Source organism: Crinia signifera, chromosome 1, assembly GCF_055691185.1.
Source record: "Crinia signifera chromosome 1, ASM5569118v1, whole genome shotgun sequence".
NCBI classification, from domain to species: Eukaryota; Metazoa; Chordata; class Amphibia; order Anura; family Myobatrachidae; genus Crinia; species Crinia signifera.
Window position 1 is genome coordinate 215294697 of NC_139217.1, and position 20307 is coordinate 215315003.

General features: G+C 46.0%; 1 protein-coding gene across 1 annotated transcript in view; it reads left to right on the plus strand.

Annotated features, from left to right (window-relative positions):
- LOC146068713 (protein unc-13 homolog A-like) overlaps positions 1-20307 on the plus strand; it is a 334746-nt gene that overhangs the window by 42745 nt on the left and 271694 nt on the right. Inside the window, exons 2-5 of the mRNA XM_083179255.1 lie at positions 9894-9923; positions 15210-15309; positions 15390-15507; positions 17675-17798. Of these exons, the coding sequence (XP_083035381.1) occupies positions 9894-9923; positions 15210-15309; positions 15390-15507; positions 17675-17798 (372 nt within the window). The remainder of the gene's footprint in view (positions 1-9893; positions 9924-15209; positions 15310-15389; positions 15508-17674; positions 17799-20307) is intronic.

Consider the following 20307-nt stretch of genomic DNA (forward strand, 5'->3'; position numbering starts at 1 on the left):
GTACTACAGAGGGAGGCCTATAGATTCCTAGGTCAGAGATGAAGAAGGCCATAGGAAAATATCCTAAACCCGTACCCTTCGCTTGCAGTACACGGGTTCAGCTATCTGCCACCAAGCTGACACCCATGGGCTCTGCACTGAGGGAAAGGGTAAGATATCAGGACCTGAGCTCACCTGCAGCACACAGGTTCAGCTAGCTGCCACCAAGCTGACACCAGTGAGTGCTGCACAGTGAGAGAGGTAACACAGGAAATGAGGGAGTGTAACAGCAACCTAGCAGGAGTCACAACTCCTGATTACGGCTAGGTCTGGATCAAGGTGCAAAGACGCAAACTCCAAGACCTATATTACTGTAATCAACATACAATACAATTGCTAGAAACTAACTAGGCACAGGACAAGGCTGTCTGGCTATCTGACTAGGATTCTGCAGCACCTGCCTAGCCTGAGAGGAAGGTTTATATAGCAGGTGCTGCCACGCCCCACTCAGACATCACAGACTCTGAGCACAAAACCTGTGCCGGATTCCCTGCTGTGAACAGACTGCCTGTCACCACTGCAACAGCAAAAACCCGAACAGGTGTCAGCTGCACTCAGGTTACTTTGCTAACAGTAAATTATATGTTCATTCGCCTGTGGAGTGCTGGACACACAACTATATGTACTGTGTATATATATATATATATATATATATATATATACTGCACCGACAGAACATGCGGCACTCGGAGACTGTAACTTGGTGAAAGCAAGTGAAGAAACTTTATTGCCGAATCTACGTTTCGGGGTCGGGTCACCCCTTCTTCAGGATAAAAGGCATGTGTACAAACAATATATTTATAGTGAAATGAACTCTTACCTCCTCCCTCCGTCCGTCCCCCAGCCCGCCGGTGCCTGCACCGGGTCTCTGGTCTGCTTCCGGTATCGGCTCTGTGCTTCCGGCGGAAGTGACGTCCCGGACCCTTGTGCGATGTCTGCCGCAGCCTGGCAACTGGACAGTATCTAGGAGACAAAAATGTAAACAAACAACATTATCACAGTGATCAGTGTAACACTCAAATTACAACCAGTGATTCTAGGGGCGGGTATGTGACGCTGGATCACAGCGTCACTTCTCGCCATACCAAACGAAGTGAGTTAAGACTCCTGATAAGGAGATGTAAAAAACACAATTTAAAATTTAAAAACCAGAATGGATGTCCCCATTAGTGTTAATCTGCATGGACTAGATATGGATAGTGCATAATTTTTTACTTCTATCAGTCTGGCCGACTCCGCCCACCTTTTCATTGGTGGTGTATTTTAACCATTTATAGCTACTCTGGGTCAGACTGTAACGATGCACCAGTATCGCTCCCCTGTGGCTTGCTGCTTCATGGAAAAGCTTAAGGCAGCAAACTGGGTAAAGCTCAAAGGGTGTTTGATCAGTGCGCTACTATCTGCTGCTGGTACTGGGACTTGTCAGGTCTCAAAGGTGAATACAAATGGAAAAAGAAAGTGTACCAGCGCTGGCTGTAGAGAATAAAATTAAATATATAAAAATAATATGCAGAACGGTATCCTTTACAAAATGTATTTACTATTAAAAAGTGCTAAAAAAGCTGTACCATTAAGGTTAGGTAAATCAATATATAAAACGGGGGGTTACAATAAGATAGTAGGACATTCAATGTGCATCACAATAACGTAGGTTATACAGGCATTGAATATGCATATTACCACACGGACGTGTCAGATGGTAGTCCCATAAAAGCAGCAGGTGACCAGGTGGCCAATGGCAGTCCCAAAAACAGAGTCCAGTTGGTGAATTAGGTTCCTCTGGTGGGAAAAGATGGTAAACCTGGAGGATGGATGTAAATTCCAGTAGCTGCCTCGGATGATGAGTCCGGGTGGGGTGGTGCAAATGCACACGATGGTGTCCGCTGTAGTGTGGATTTAGCCCGATTTTAGTGATGCGTTTGAAAGGAATGTCCGGTTGTTGGGGGGCTCAACGCGTTTCTCTGGGTCAAACACCCAGCTTCTTCAGGAGCAAGTATACATTCAGGAGCAAGTGACACCTCGACCTTTTGGTGGCTTGAGGGAAGCGCGTGTGGTGGCCCGGCGACGACCTCGGCATCTTCTCCGGCAGACGCGCTGCTCCCGGCTGGTACCCGCTCACGGACTGAGCGGGTACCAGCCGCTCCTCAGAATGATTCCATTGGCCGCCTAGCGGCCAATCAGGAGCCGGAGGAAAGGCGCGGAAGATGAAACATCTCTGCGCCTCTCCAGTCCGTGAGCGGGTACTAGCCGGGAGCAGTGCGTCTGCCGGAGAAGATGCCGAGGTCGTCGCCGGGGACCAGGTGAGTAGGATTTCCTTCCTTAGGTACCCCTTTTGGACTACTTCGGATCCTGGACCCCGGAGACATCAGCCCTGGAGCCCAGGACCCCGGACCAGCCCCGGAACCAGGACCAAGGCCCCGGAACCGGACTCTTCAGCCCTGGAGCCCCGGACCCCGGACCAGCCCCGGAACCAGGACCAAGGCCCCGGAACCAGGACCAAGGCCCCGGAACCGGACTCTTCAGCCCTGGAGCCCCGGACCCCGGACCCAGGATCCAGGGACCGACCTACGGGCTCAAGGTAGGTAAGTATCAGTTTGTGTGTGTTATGTATGTATTAAACTTTTATTTTTCAGGGTGTCAGTGTGTTTTATTTAACTATTTTTTGTACTGTGGAACTACAAGTGCCAGCGGGCCCTTTAATGCCCCGCATGCTGGAACTTGTGGTTCTCCAAGTCCCAGCATGCGGGGTAGGCTTGCTGGGACTCATAGTTCTATAGTAGAAGACAATAGTTTTTATTCTTTTTTTACACTTTTCATCAGCCCGATGCCCACCGCCCAGGGGCATCAGGGACAGCCCCGGACTTTCAGCATGGGCTGGTAAGTCCTGGAGGGGGGGACCACTTCATTGGGGGGGTCCCCACTTCCCCAGGACCCCTGCCCATGCTGACCAGCCACGGGGATAATGCTTTGGCCGCGGGACCTTATATAATAAGTGTCCCCCGGCTGTGGCATTACCCTGCTGGCTGGTTGGGTCTGGTGCTGGTTCTTAAAATACGGGGGACCCCTAGTCATTTTGTCCCCCATATTTTGGGAACCAGCGCTGGACCTTGAGCCTGGTGCTGGTTTCATTAAATCAAGGGAACCCCTATTTGTTTGTCCCTCTGATTTTATGATACCAGCACCGGCTTTTTGAGCCCGGGGCTGGTTATGCTTAGGAGGAGGGACCGCACGCGTTTTTTTTTTTTCACACACCGCACAGTACTGATAATGTGCCGATTTTCATGACTGAAAATCGCACATTTTCAGGACTTAAAAATCACTCGAAATCGCACCATATCGCACTTTTTTGCCGCAAATTCGCATCTCATTACATATGCGATTTCGCTGCAAAAAACTTGATTTTTAAAGGTGCGATTTGGTGCGATTTTTCGCACCCTATTACATTTCGCCCATAGAGTTGCCTGATGACACAGTTGCCTGATGACGATTTTGAATTAATAAAATCGAAACGTTGCATGAAGTTTCCTGTCGGAGTTTGATTTATCCACCGTGTGCTGCCTTCTCGACTCTGAGAATTTATCTCTCTCTCTCTCTCTCTCTCTCCCTCTCTCTCTCTCTCTCTCTCTCTCCCTCTCTCTCTCTCTCTCTCTCTCTCTCTCTATATATATATATATATATATATATAAAATAGTTGAATAGATATACCTGTACAGCACTAGCTTTTAGGAATAGAAGCTCTGGTCCTATTCTATTCCCACAGAAGGGCAGCATATATGCAGCCTGGAAATCACTTTCTGATTCTCACTGCCTATTACATTTGGACATTTGGCCCCCACCCTGAAACATGGCAGTTAGGAGCTGATTGGCTGTTTGTTTATCACTCTCCATTTTAGCACTTTTTAAAGCTTGATACATATGGCCCTAACTGACAATTTTGTCTTTTAGTTTACTTTAATGTTTTAATTTTGTTTTAAACAACTTTATTTTATGAATACAATTTCTATCTGATACTGTGAATTGTATTAATTTTTTATATTATTTGTCATCCTGAGAGCTGTCTTGGACACAATTATCAAGCTATTTAAAGTTTGAGAATTTGTGTTCAGAACACTGTCTAATATGGATTTGACAAATAAGGACAAATCATTTTATGATGCTATTGGGATGGACATTCTTTGTAGGGTAGTGGTTCCCAAAATTTTTTGAATGACAGTGCCCTGGATTATCAGAATTATTTTCATGGTGCCCTTGACTATTTTAGAAGAAAATATAAAATTAAGAAATTCATAGTTCATATGTAGGCTCTGTTATATGGCGAAGGGCAGGATTTCATTCTGTTTGTCTGTTTTATGACTGGAACCAACAAGCACTGGTTTTGCCTATTACATTGACCATTATTGATTTGATAAAAAGTCCTGGACTACCAACTCAGAGCACCAGTGGCATAGCTATGCTGAGGCAGCCCCCGTGGTGGCTTGGAGGAGCCAGAGCCAGCGGGATCTGCCTTGGCGCAGAGAATTGAGCCACATTGGACAAGCAGTGCTGCGCCTCTCGAAAATAACTGCTGCCACATTGGACAAGCAGTGCTGCGCCTCTCGGGAACAGGCATTGACAGCCACCAGCGCCAAATAGGACATCCTCCCTCCGTAGCATGCCACCCGCCCATCCTCCCTCCCTCTGTAGTCTTCCATCCGCCCATCCTCCCTCCCTCCTTAGTGTGCTGCCCGCCCATCCTCCCTCCATAGCGCATCGCCTGATCATCCACCCTTCCTCCGTAGTCTGCTGCCCGCCCATCCCTCCCTCCGTGGTCTTCCGCCCCCCCCCCCCCCATCCCTCCCTCGGTACTGCCACTTGCCCATCCACCCTTTCAATGGGTAGTGCTGGCTGTGTCAACAAAAAAGTAAAAGGAAGCCTGAATCCGATGGGACATTAGAGTAGAGGGAGCGGGGGGGGGGGGGCAGAAACTATTTAGGCAGTGAGAAGCAAATTTTATAGTTACGCCACTGCAGAGCACCTCTGCAAGTAGCTCGAGGCACCCAAGGCTGCCACGGTACACAGTTTGAAACCACTTGTGTAGAGAATTCAAACATCAGGTTTTGTTCTGGTATACTCACATTTGAATTTAGATTATACTAATGGTTCCTTTCTTATACAGTACTGTATGTGTCAATGTGGGAGAATCCTTTTTTTAATTCAACTATTCATAGTTTTTTTGTGTGGGAAACACAAAAATTCAGCATACAGTATGTACAGATGATTCATGGTACTTGTGTACTAGCACGGCGCCCACGATATTAGGTCGCACGACATATAATTGCATCGCATGGCATACACCCGATGCACTGCGATGCGATTTTAAATTGTATAAGCCCCCTATACGATGTTTTATAAGCCCCCTAATGGGGGCTTACAATGTTAAATGCACCCCCACGCCACCCCCACTATGAACACCAACCCGAAGCGTGGCGAGCGCAGCGGTACGCGTCCTATGACCTTTTCATACCCCCACTATCCACGTCGAGCCCGAAGCGTGGCGATCGCACGCGTATTACTTTACATGTATTCCGCGTCCCCACACCACGCTTCAGGCTCTGTGGCTCGCTGCGCTCGCCACACTATATAAAATAGACTCCACGCCGACGTGGATAGTGGGGGTATGAAAAGGTCGTAGGACGCGTACCACCGCCCCTCGCCGTTGGGGGTGCTTTTCAGAAAGCACCCAACACGTTTAATTAATTTATAGGGACCACTTTTAACATTGGAAAACCCTTTAGGGTACATATACAATTTTAAATCGCATACCATTGTATATACGATAGAATGGCATACAATGCCATACAATTTGAATTTGATGGTATACAATTTAAAATTGTATAACATCGGCTGACATCGCGTAACATCGCATCGCATACCATCGCATACCTTATGGTCTGCGATGCGATGGGCGCTGTGCTAGTACACAAGTACCTGATTCATTAAAAAAAATAAAAAATGTTAAAAACAATGCTCACTGCCCTCTAGGCCACTTATTACAATGCTTTTAGGGAGGGGGGGGGGGGATCCGCTCCTATTTGTGCCGCCAGTTGGCGAAACAAAGGACCAGTCAATAGGCAGGGGATTGTATGTTTCCCCAATCCAATAGATGTTAGGTGGTAGAGTATATTTACCAATGCAGTTCTTTGGTGGGTTCTTGTGGGTGATCTTTAAATCCTTTTAGGATATCCTATAAGCTGTGTCATCCCTTTATTGTTGGAACGTGAGGAAGAGTCCACTTGTAAAGCTGGAATTGCAAGACACAGTCCACTGGTGAGGGCGGCTGGTTGGATCCCAGGATAAAGTGCAAATGCGTGAAGTGGCAGTTGGGGGCAGATGAGTGTAGCAGCTCCTGACACGTTTCGCTGTCATCCAAGGACAGCTTTTTCAAATGTATGTGTACCATTACAATTTTATTTTTATCTACAAAATCCTCATTGGTTTAGCGCTACCTTTTTCCCTATTTTTCCTCCTTGTTTTATGGGACCCACTCAGTCCCATCGGTAGCTGCTTTACAAAACACCCCTTGCCTGCGCCCATCCAGGTACTCAGTAGCTCCATCCCTTTCTTCTATGTACAGATGATGACAGCAGTCATCCTATAACACGGATGCCAAAGTATTTTAAGAGTGCCACCTAAATCAAGATACATTTACTGGGAAAGCTTGTTTGTCACTAGCAAAATCAGCAAAAGTACACAAGCATATGCTGACACCCGTAGTGCTACAAATATTCAGTATAAATGCTACACCTATTACATACTTTCCTACTTTTAAAGCCTCACTGTCAGCAGCACTTCTGGGGGTGGGACATGATGTAGACATCCCCCCCCCCAGTAATACAAATCCTGCAATTTGTGGGTCTTCGAAGGGGGAGGCGGGACCAAAATGGCACAATTTGCATATTCAGTCCACCCACCCCCGAAAAAAAGGTGGGCAACTCTGTCACAAATAAAATAATAAACACACATTACCCCAGTAAAGAAAAAGTATACTCACAAAAAAATAGTATTACCAACTTAAAAAAATGATATCAAACCCATATGAAGAAATCATTTATATGCTGTGAGTTGCATTATCAGCGCAACATAGGATTCTGGAGTATCAGTGTTTTTGTACACTAGGCACGCTCTGCTAGCCCAGATAACTCAAAGCACATTTTTTTCTAGTGATTTGACCTGCAGTTTTGCAACCCACAGCTTGAAACCCTGTATAGTTTTTTCCTTGTGTAAAAATTGACAACTGTAACTCTAAAATAATGCAGTTTAATATGTGTTTTTTCCTTTCTTAAGGTGCCCATACAGGACCCTATACTGCCATACTTTTTGTGCTAATATAGCATCGCATCGCATTGCATGCGATGCGATAAAAAGACAGTACAAAAAGTATGTGTAGCACATACTTTTTGTACTATGCGATGAAATGCAGCGGGAGAGCGCATCTCAAACCACACATCGCATCGGCAGTATACTTGTATGGGCACCTTTAAACCTCAAAACTGCTAAAGAACAACGAAAAAAAAAAAACCTCTTTGTTGTGGGGCCTTATTCTATTCAAGACACAGTTCCAGCCATCTTTGTGTCTCCTGCAGTTGTCTCTGTGACTGTCTACTAATTCCACTAGAGCGTCCTTCCCTAGTGTCATGGGTGTATTGCAAATGTAAAGTAGCCATTACACAGGGCCGAAACTAGGGTTTCCGGCGCCCGGGGCAAGGCAGTCATTTGGTGCCCCCCCCCCCTAGTAGTGATGCTGCTGCGCGCCGGAGTGGAATTTTTCGAGGGGGCGTGGCCTAATTTGGGGGCGTGGCCTATAATCGCGGCTCTCCCGCGAGGCCATGCCCCCATTTTGCCGCTATGGGGGCATGACCCAGAGGCTCTGTGAGCCTCTAGCCATGCCCCCAGCCCCCTGGCTGCGGGAATAGACGCTGTGCGCATGCGCACAGCGTTTATTCCCTGCTGCTTAGCAGCTGACAGGGGGGACCGGACCAAATGACGCCTTGTCCCTGGTGCCGGAGACCCCCCCTCCCCGCACAGTCCTCTCACCGCCACGGCTGCTGCCCTTCTCCTCCTCATCCCATGCTGCTGCTGTCCGGGCTGGGTCACGTGGGGCGGCGGCGGACAGCTGGGTGTGGCTCTCCGGGCTTCCTAACTCAGCCTCCTCTCCTCCGTTGAAGCCGCAGCATGTGAGGCAAGAATGGTGTAGCCGCATCTTACTTTGACTTCGTCCGTCTCCTACTAGCGCTGCGGCGGGAAGCGCTGATCACTTCAAAAAGACTTGCCGGATGCTGATTGGCTGAATTCAGCCAATCAGCGTCCGGCAAGTCTTTTCGAAGTCATCAGCGCTTCCTGCAGCCGCGCTAGTAGGAGATGGACGGAGTCAAAGTAACATGCCGCTACAGCGTGTACACCTGTAGCGCCCCTCACCTCCAGCGCCCGGTGCGCGTGACCCCCCAGCCCCCCCTAGTTACGGCCCTGCATTACAAAGCGTCCAAAATGATGCCCCTTTACATGCCCATATCACCAACTCTCCACCTTCCACCCCCTAACACACCCACACAAGCATTAAATACATCTACCCTCTGACAGACCCACACCACCAGTCTTTCAACCTCTCCCAGTCAAAGGCAGCCCCATTGCCACATCAGCCCACCATGGATCAGGGCCATCTTAATGCATGGGCTTTCTGGGCAGCTACCCTGAGGCCCCACAATTCTATGGGCCTTCAAGCAGGGGTTTGCTGGTGTCTCTGGAGTTTCTTGTGAGACTTGTAGAGATTGCTGCCTGTCTGCTTTGATTGTGAATTGCACAAAATCAGAGCTGCCTGGAAACATTCTCTACTGGCTTAAGGTGCCTATACATGGTGCGATGATCGCACCTGTTTTGGGCTGGATTGCATCACATCGCAAAGCATGTGTTTACTGGCTGTAAGCAGTTGATAGCAGGTGGAGAGACACCATAGGAAGTTATGATTTACAGTATTTACTTAGGGGTTCCAGTACATTGCTTTGGTAGGGCCCACAATGCTGTTAAGTTGGAGCTGCTATGGATCTTTCCTGTTTGAGGTGCTGGGGATCCACCCCTGTTCCTAATTACATCTACACACAAATAACAAAGAGATTACATTTTTGGGGTTTGATGTGATACGAGAGGTTGAAAGGTGTACTTTGTCCTGTAATTTTAATGGGTGATTCTGGTTGGCTCGATAAGTAGTAAAAATTTGCTGCTTAGCGAGCTTTCTAATGCCGCCCTTCGGGCACACGAATGCCCATCCCGTGCCACAGGCATCTGCATAAACATCCATTTGCAGGGTAGCGTACGCATGGGTATGCCAAGCATTTTCCTGGGTGCACCAAACATTTTCTGGCCATTAATCATTTTGCCGTTTCCAAGTGTATGTTACTGTATATTGCAAATCACATTTCAGCCAAAATGAATACTACACATATTTAACTAAAAGTTAAATATGTTATGAAGACAGTCACAGTCCCAATGATTGTCAACTCTCGCTGTTAATGTAAAATACAGTATACGGTATGCTGATATAAGCAATACAAGAGAAAAATGGATTGCTGGAATTAACAAAAATGTGGTAATATTTGGCACTTTTTCTGTGGTGCACTTTGTAGCTGGACCTGCAAATAGAAAAGGTCACACAGGACACTTTAGCAGGGGAGGAGACTGCTGAAGGAACTATACGACTATTAAGCCTAATAGTATATAAATGAAAATAAAATAAAAAAGACGTTAGGTGCAAACTTGACATTAAAATTATTGGTCACGTCCTCTAATTCCATTTTTTTTCTTGTTTTCTTTTCTTTTTGCAGTGAAAAAGGCTAAATTTGACGGACCTCAAGGTAAGAAGAGATTTTTATCTGTAAACAAAACTCAGAAAATATCAACTACTGTACACTACTGTGTTTTTTCACCAGTAGAAAGATCTTCAAACAAGTCTATAGGTCAAATGCAGCTTTGCCTTATTGTGGCCAAACCTCCGAAAATGAGTTTTGTTGGAGGATTTGCCTAGTACCATATATGCACCAAGCCCCTTGGATGAAGTTGGCAATGCCACCTTTGAATGGAATTGCTCTATCGCATTTCCTTGCTTAAAGGGATACAATTGGATCCCTCCCACCATCCCCTGCTGCACGCATCAGCTTGTACAGATTGGACTCATATATCACCGCAAATCATAGCTCTTACAACAACAGTTTGTCATTTTTTTCATGCATACAGGGTAACTAAACGCAGATATGCATGCAGAGTGGTGAGATGTATTGCATGTGTAGTCAGAAGTGTAACGTGGAGCCATGGCACCCAGAGTAAGCTCATGTCATGATGCTCATGTCATGATGCCCCGCACATGGAAGGGGCATTGCCCACATTAAAAATGTCACCCCACAGTAGCACAATCTTATTACATTATGCTACACATTAGTGCCCTTTACACATAATGCCCACAGTAGCAGCACTGTTTATACATGCAATGCCTACAGTAGTAATGCCCCTTACACACATAATGCCCACAGTAGTAGCACCGCTTACACACTTTGGGTGGTATGCACAAATCAAAAAATGCGGTAAAAACCCAGCTATGGGTCTTTAGCGCATTTTGATATGCTGGGAAATCTGCACTCTGGGGTTTCGCTGCGGGGGGTATCGCCAGCAAAAGCTTGAGATGCCCCATAGAAGCCAATGGGCTTCTTATAACGACCCACGCCGCCCCGCACCAACCACTGCCGCACCGCAACGATGCAGGCCCCCCCATTCCCCTCACCTGAATCTGGGCAAAACACTGCTGTGCAGCCCGTACCAGTGACCTCCTCCTCCCTAGCCCCTATGGAGGAGGATGCGGAGCTCGCCCCACAGCAGCATCAGCCAGGTAAGAGAGGAGAGGGAACTGCCAGGGACCTGCTGCCACTTCACCAGTGCAATGTGAAGGGCAGCCCTTAACGCAAGAGATGTCCTTTGCGATAATTATCGCATATGTTAGTGCATATGCGATAATTATCTATGTGGTAGCTGGCGATGTACGGTGGAGAGGGGCTGTGGATGATAGTACATCACACCCATAATGCCCACAGATATAATGCCCACATTAGCAGCACAGCTTATACAAAAAATGCCCACAGTAGCAGCTCCAATTACAACCAAAATGCCCACAATAGTAGTGCCCCTTAAACACATAATGCCTTCAGTAGTAGCACAGCTAACACATAATGGGCACAGTAGTAGCGCCACTTACACTCAAAATGCCAACATTAGTTGCACTGCTTATATACAAAATGGCCACCATAGTAGCACCCCTTAAACATAATGCCCACAGTAGTATCGCTGATTACATACATAATTCCCATAGCATTAGTCACATAGTGCTGCTTATACACAATGTCCATGGCTGCCTACAGCAGAAGCGCTGCTTATACTTAAGGGCCACAGTTGTCCAGACTATAAGCGCTGCTATTGAATAATACCGGCGGTTTCCGACAGTAGTAGCGCTGCTTATACATAACGCCCATGGTTGCTGTCTCTAGAAGCGCTGCCGACACTATTAGCGCTACAGTATTTATACATTATCAGTAGAGCACGCAGGGGGGGTTTCTGAGTACCCAGAAACCCCCCAGGAATCTAAGTGTCCTAGTCTGAAAGCTGAGGGTCCCCTCTTTCCATGGGTACAAGAATTTTAAAAATCGGCCCTGGGGAACCAGAGATATCTGACTTCAAAGCAGTGGTCCCCATCCAAGCCTGTTAATTGCTCTCCCCAGTCAGATATTTCAGTTTCTGTCTGACTTAGAGTTTTTCTGAGAGTATATTCCAAAAGCTGGGACTCTCCCTCTCTGATGAACACTACTAGCTTGTCTCTACTGTTCCCAGAACCAGAGATATCAGCCTTCCAGCAGCTGGTTACTGCTCCAGCTCAACAAACCTGGTATGTAGTTTTATATGCTCGTTGGCAGATTGCTCTGCCTCCTGAACTCTGATCCCCTAGTCCCCAATACCATTTGGTAGGTGGGATTCTTTAATTCCATTAAAAGCTAAGAAATCTAGTTCCAGGAACTGGAGATATCTGCAGTCAAGCAAGCTGTCCTCCCACCAGAAAATTATGAATAATAAGCTCACTCCACTATACACCCCTCCTCTGCGTATTAAACATCCTCTACCACCCTGAAAGTTATGTATCAGGACCCCTACATTCAGCCCAATGCCCCCTTCTCCCACCCCATCTCCCACCATCTGTGCAGTAAAGGGGTAATTAGTGGAAATTACTGAGTCCTACATGCTGAGCGGTTGATAAAATACCCCTACCACCCGTGGGACATCAAAGCTTCTGCTCATAGCACCCCCTACCCCTACCGCTGGAGGATAGGCAGGGGCCCCAATACATTGCTATGCCCAGGGGTCTACACTGCTTTTAAGTATATATATATGTATATATATATATATATATATATATATATATATATATAAAATAATAATTATTATTTATATACATTTGGTCTATCTATAATACTTTAACTGACCCAGCATATACTGGGTCACCTAAGTGTCCATCTCCGTGCTTTGCTCCGCCCCTCTCTGGAAACCCCCTTCTGAAAATCCTGCGTTTGCCCCTGATTATACCCACAGCTACCGACAGTAGTAGCGTTGCATATCATACCTCCCAACTACCCCAATTTTCTCGAGACCATGACGTTTTTTGAGGGATGTTCCCACGTTCCTTCTCGAAAAAGAAGGAAATACAACAATTGTAACACAGCGTTTGATTTTTATCGTATTAATTTAATTTGACACTGTATACATGATATTACACAATGAAAAAAGACACATTAAAAAATTGCGGTACTTGTGTAGTTTCACGGCGCCAGCATGGCGTGCTACTTCCGGGTTCTACGCTCGCCACAAACAATGTTAAAAAAAGTAATTTTGCCAACATGGATAGTTCAAACCTCCACTATCTATGTTGGCATGGAGTTGATTTTAAATAGCGTGGCGAGCATAGCGAGCCACCGAGCCCGCAGCGTGGGCGAGTGAAGCGAGCCCCGCAAGGGGACTCAGACGCACGGCGCCATAATGAAGGAAATAAGGTTGAATTTTGGGATAGGCACCCCTAGATAAAGTTCCTCATTATTAAGGATCCTGTTCCTATTGATGGACTGGGTACAGCATGTTATGGACAAATTTAGAAGCCACTCACGATTGTAGGGATTAAGTCCTGCACTGATTGGCAGATGGATGGAATGGTCCCTTGGAGTGGTACTGGCGGCTTGTGTCCTGTGGTCGGCACACAGCAGATGGTGGTGCTTGCAATAGGTGCCGGCGGCTTTGTGTCCTTGATTAATGCACAGCAGGTGTTGATGCTTGCAATCGGTGTCAAAGTCCTGGTTCAGGAAACTAATATTTGTAATCCACAAGGTGGGAGAATAAAGGTGGGGTGCCTGTGATTAACGCGTTTCGACGGGGGACTCCCAGCTTTTTCAAAGGTCTAAAAGGCCTTGAAAAAGCTGGGAGTCCCCCGGCGAAATGCGTTAGCACAGGCACCCCACCTTTATCCTGGAAACCTTATTTCCTTCCATCAACCACTGGAAGTGAGTCAGCGTTCAGTCAGTGGGCAGCGGCAGGGAGCAGCATGTCAGTGCGTCGAGCGGTTGCCAGCGCCCACCCAGACCCTGCTGCTCCTTGCTCCCCCAAGCGGCTGCTGGGGCTGCCTTACAGTAGTTACACCACTGGCGTGAGGGTGATGGGTGACAGCAGCATGAGGGTGATGGGCAGTGAGCAACAACAGCGTGGGGGTTACGGTCAATGAGTGACAGCAGTGTGAGGGTGATGGGCAGTGAGCGACAGCATCGTGAGGGTAATGGGCAATGAGTGACTGCAGTGTCAGGGTGATGGGCAGTGGATGACAGCAGTGTGAGGGTGTTGGGCAGTGGGTGAGGGTTACTGATAGTGGTTGACAGCAGTGTGAGGGTGACAGCAGCGTGAGGGTGATGGGCAGTGAGCGACAACAGCGTGAGGGTGATGGGCAGTGAGCAACAGCAGCGTGAGGGTGACGGGCAATGGGTGACAGCAGTTTGAGGGTGATAGGCAGTGTGAGGGTGATGGGCAGTGTGTGAGGGTTACAGAAGCATGAGGGAGATGGGCATTGGGTGATAGCAGCATGAGGGTGATGGGCAGTGGGTAACAACTGCATGAGGGTGGTGGGTGAGGGTGAAAGGCAGTAGGACACAGCAGCGTGAAGGTGATGGGCAGTGTATGAGGGTGACAGGCAGTTGGGGACAAGTATTACTACTTAATTATCTTACCTTGGTCCAGCACTGTCTGCAGCGTGGAGAGCTTTAAGATTTGGCTGGCAGCATTTAGTGAATCCTGACACTGTTATGCCGCATAGCGCTAGATGCTGCCAGCTGCGGGCTCCTGCTCAGCCTGATTCTGTACAAAGTCTTTACTTAGGCTGTCGGCCCGCAGTTTTAGAATTGTACTGGCACGGGGCACATGCCAGCCTGCCCACCGGCCAAGGCTGGATTAAGCCTTTGGGGGACCTGGGGCACCTAAGACAGTGGGGACTTCTACCTCTTGCTGCCCGCCACTGGTTGGGCCCCTAGCATTATTGGGCAACTGCCCATCAAGCCCATGCATTATCTGCCTTAGGGGTATATTGACCAAAGTACTGTGGAGTAAGTGCAGATGTTGCCCATAGCAACCTGTCAGCTTCTAGTTATTATTTTTTCAAAAGTACCAAATAAACAATAAGTAGAATCTGATTGGTTGCTATGGGCAACATCTCTACTCAAGTAAACCTGCATTTTCAAACTCCTGATGATTTTGATTTGTTTGATAAAATAAATGTTTTGTGATTTTAAAATAATTAGTGTGATTTTCAAAAAAGTTAATATAATTGTGTTATTTTTCAATTTCATTAAACTTTATACTCTCTTTCCTCATTTGCTAAAAATGATTTCCAAGCAGATGTGATTTGTGCTTTTTATCTTATAGTATACTCATGTTTGGACAAGCATCATATATTATTTATTAAAAAGGTTTTATGATCCCCAAGTGGCATAGACAAATATAAAGTATGTCATTAAATACAGATATTTATAATTAGATTGCCTGAACAAACCTGGAATTTGTCTGTTTCCTTACAGAGAAGTTTAATGCTTATGTAACCCTAAAAGTACAAAATGTGAAGAGCACAACCATTGCTGTAAGGGGCAACCTTCCCTGCTGGGAGCAAGACTTTATGTTGTGAGTAAGGGGGAAGATGTGGGTTGGTACTTACAAGAACTGCAGTCCCTGTCTTCATTTCTGTTTATGTTGTTTTTCAGTGAGATTAACAGATTGGACCTCGGACTCACAGTGGAAGTCTGGAATAAAGGATTGATTTGGGATACCATGGTGGGAACTGTATGGATCCCACTAAGAACCATCCGACAGTCTAATGAGGTAATGATCATGGAAACATAGAAACAGATATAATTAGTCACCTTCAAAAATGTACCAGATGCAGCTCCATAAACACAAGTTTACAACAGAATGGTGGATGATATCTTGTTTAGCACTACTCTGCACACACATTTATACGCCCACTCCTTACCCCCAGTCACTATGCGTTGTCTGTACTCAGTGGCGTAACTATAGTCCCGCAGTCCCCGCGGTGACGGGGAGGCGCTAGACAGGTGTGGGCGACTGGGGGGTCTGCGGGACTATAGTTACCACCTGGTCCCGGGTCCCGGCTCCCGACTCCTGCCCTCCCCCTCCTTACCCCATTGCCGCCAGCGCCGCTGCCTCTAACCCGACACGCAGATCTGTGTCGGGTGACGGGCGGTCCCCGGCTCCGGCTGCAGTGCTAATATAATAAGAGAAACTCGGAAAATGGCTGCCCCCATAATGCTGTATGGGGGCAGCCATTTTACGAGTGTCTGTTATTATATTAGCACTGCAGCCGGAGCCGGGGACCGCCCGTCACCCGACACAGATCTGCGTGTCGGGTTAGAGGCAGAAGCGCCGGCGGCAATGGAGACGGGTAAGGAGGGGGTTAATATTTTGGGGGGGGGCGCCCGAAATGTCCGGCGGGGGGGGGCGCAAAAAAAAGTAGTTACGCCTCTGTCTGTACTAAAATTCTTTCACAGCACTTTTGCCCTTCTTATCTAATGAAGGCAAATAGTCTTGCCTACTTCACTGATAACTTCATGTTTTTCATGTGCCATACGTACGGATCAACTGTTATCAGTGGCACCACTATGTTCACTGATAGAAAAGGGGACATGACTTTCTTTCTTTCTAAAGTCCTCCTTGATGTGTAATGTTTTGGGGATGTGACCGCGTGTCACGCCTATTCTTGTCACACTGGGGGATTGCCCAAAGCCCTACCAGCTTCTTGGCAGACCACAGCAGTCTAGCCACTTACATGATGTCACCCAATGCAAACGACACCCCCACTAGCAACAACAATAGGCCTAACACAATTTTGTTACTTTATCTCAACATTGGGGCGAGATGTACTAAGCTTCAATAGTGATAACATGGAGAGTGATAAACCAACAACCAATCAGCTCCTACCTGTCATTTTTCAAACCCAGCCTGTGACATGGCAGTTATGAGCTGATTGACTGATGGTTTATCACTCTCCTTTTTATCACTTTTTAAGCTTGATACATCTGGCCTTAAGTCTTTATGTGATATATGTGACATTTTGTTTTGCACTCATCAAATTTATTCCTTGAACACTACAAAAAAGAAATAAAAATTGATGGTGATCCGTTTTAGTAATATTGCACATGGTACCTGCTGCATGGCAGCAATAATGTCCTATATGTATACAAAAACAAAATACTTTTGCTATCAGCACAAACAATAACATCCTGCATATCTGTTTATATTTACCAAATAAAGGTATCGCGATTTTGTTCATGTTTTCATCAAAACATTTACGCTTACAGCACATTCTCAAGGAAACCCCAAATACTGTCGAAGACCTTGTATTTGTCTTTTCTTTAATTTGATTCAATAAAATATCCCTACTCACATTGAACCAGATAAGCCATTGTTTTAACATTATGACAACATCACTCAAACTGTGCAAAAAGCTAGTACCTGTAAGGGACTATGCTAGTTCCCAAAAGGGGGTATGGACTCATTTTTGCATCCCCTTGCTTGGTGTGGCCTTGTGGAAGCCTCCATTCTACATAATGCTGTGGGCTTGGCAGACATTTCGGGAGATTCTGGACTGCATCTGGAGACTGCACTGCCATTTCCTTCTCAGTGTCAAATCGATCTTTGATGTCAATTGATTTTAGAACAATTTATAAGTTGGTCTAAAATTGATATTTGGTAAATGCAATATGTTTATGGACTATGGGCAGAATTCAGCCTAGTTTGTAGTTTTGTTAATACTCACAAAACTACAAGCCATGGGGACAGGCTGAGGGGAGCCATCCAGTACAGAGCAAGGCCGAAACACATGCCTGGTCCCACCCAACGATGTGCCCTCAAAATTTCTGCACTTCAGCATATGATGCTGAATCAACCCTTATAAGCATATCTAGGGAAATAAAGAGTAGATTTCCATTAATCTTTCCCTTTTTACATTCCAATATCTGTTTGTTCCCAGGAAGGTCCTGGAGAATGGCTGACTCTCGACTCGCAGGTTATCATGACAGATAATGAAATCTGTGGAACCAAAGATCCGACCTTCCACCGCATCTTGCTTGACACACGATTTGAACTTCCATTAGGTAATAAATAGATTTATGCCTGGCATGATAAACATGAATATGAGCTGCACATATACTGTATGGCAGCTACTTGTTTTAGAAAAACTTCCTTTGTAGAGCCACATACTGTTATCAGCCCTCTCACTATCTCCCTTCTCCATCTCATGTCACATGCATTCCTTGCAATAGACAACTGGGTTCTTATGAGTATAAAAATCAAACCATGATCCTGCCACAGTATTTTTGGTTTGTCAAAACATGCCTTAGGGGTGTAAAGGAATGCCAATAGGATGGACAGCAATTAGAATAAAAGTATTAGGCATATGTGCTGTTAGGATCACAATATGCACTATACAGTACAATGGCATAATGACATGTAAATAGCGCCACTAAAAATTATAACTACACTTTGTCATTTAGACAAGCTGTATGTAGTGCAGATGTAATTGTAATACACACAAATATGTAGATATTGTTGGGGGGTTAAATACTTTTGCAAGCCAATATATATATATATATCTACAAAATTGAAAACAGGTGCTTCATAGTGCAATATCTTTGTAAAACTTATTTTTAATAGTTGCACATATAAACACAAACAGAGGATGGGTCACGTACCACAGTCAGCGGTACACAGACTGCAGGTAGATAGTGTGAGAAATAAACGTTGGAGCCGGTTACACTCACACCCAAATTCCTTTGTTCTCGGTGATGACGCTAGGCCACGCCCATACGCGTTTCATCATCAACTTCGTCAGAGGGCTGGCCTAGTGTCAATCAGTAAATGTTTTATTAATTTTTTTCAAAGACATATATATATATATATATATATATATAGTCTTTTTCTGTAAAGAGCACTCACCAGTCTTCCAACTTAGATGCAAGTAAAATTTAATACATCACCAAAATCTCTGACAGGTTGCCGACGTTTCGAGCCACTGTGGGCCCTTTGTCAAGACAGAACAGATGGGTGGGTCACAGCCCCAGAAGATAATTCACCACAGACATTCACAGTGTTTAAATACCCTGGAGGCAGGAAGTGCTCCACCAGATCGCCAATTAAGCACACAAAATTACACAGTACTTGTGCAGACATTCTACCAAGTTATAAATCATTACAGAGTAAATGGGGGTATAGTATACTGTACTCACAGATTTGTAGCCAGCATAGTTAGCGGTAACATCGTCTTTAAGCTGACTAATCCGGCGTGTGTTCCACTGCACTGGAACGCACAACCCGGAAGTGGACGCAGTATGTCAGTCATCACGCGTCCTGCTGTTCGTACGCGCACCCGGAAGTCACCACACACTCCCTTACCTTCCCTGGTGCGCGGTGCCTGCGAACAGAGTTCCTACCTCCTCAACAGGGGGAAACTCAATGTGCATCCTCTAATAGTGTCCTCGCGCTCCATAGCGCTTCCTGAAACGCACAGCCATATTAATGCTGCGCTAATAGGATTCAATAACAAACAGAGCGAACAGAGTTCCTACCTCCTCAACAGGGGGAAACTCAATGTGCATCCTCTAATAGTGTCCTCGCGCTCCATAGCGCTTCCTGAAACGCACAGCCATATTAATGCTGCGCTAATAGGATTCAATAACAAAAGGATTACTGCAATATTAGCAAAAATATGAGTAGCTAGCGATCTATTGGTAGCACTCACTGCCTCCAGTTCACATCTTCAGCAATGATAATGTATTTATTTCATAGACAAAACAACACACAACACTTAATTAAAAAATCAGCTGTACAGTCCAGTGGGTAGCCCATTGGGGAAAAAGTTCACCCAGCGGGTCACTCACCTCAAACTGCAAAACCGATAATTAAAAACAAATCCACCAATGTGTCTATCCTGTAATTATCAACCTATACATGTATCGAATATCAAAATATTCATAGATGTGACCTTTGATAGATTCAAGTACGGAAACATTATCCAAAAAATACATATTAGATGCGTATTGTACCCCTAGAGAAAAATGCTCATATGGGTCTTCTCATTCAAACCTCTAGGATACACCGTATCTAACCGGTGGATCCACTGGGCTTCTTTTTTTAGAAGCATAAGACCCCTATCTCCACCTCGTGGTGGGGGGGGGGGGGTATCCAGTCTATGGCCATATATCTCAGAGTGGCGAGTTGGTGTCTTTCTTTAACGAAATGTGCAGCCACAGGTTTGTCGGTGGTACCGGTGGAATAGGCCAACCGAATCGAGGATCTGTGTTGGTTTATCCTCTCACGCAGGGTACGGATAGTTTTTCCTACGTACATGAGGCCACACGGGCATATGAGGTAGTAAATCACATGGTCTAACTGGCAATACAACCGATGCTTCAAATAAATCTTTGTGCCATTATGGGGATGGCAGAAAAAGGCGCCTGTGATCAATGCTCGACAGGTGGCACACCCCAGGCACTTATAGCACCCATTCTTCTTGGTGAGCCATAAATCTTTATTCGGTTTAGTAGGTTTCAGATTAGGTCTCAAAAGATGGTCCTTGAGGTTTGGTCCTCTGTTGACACTCAGCAA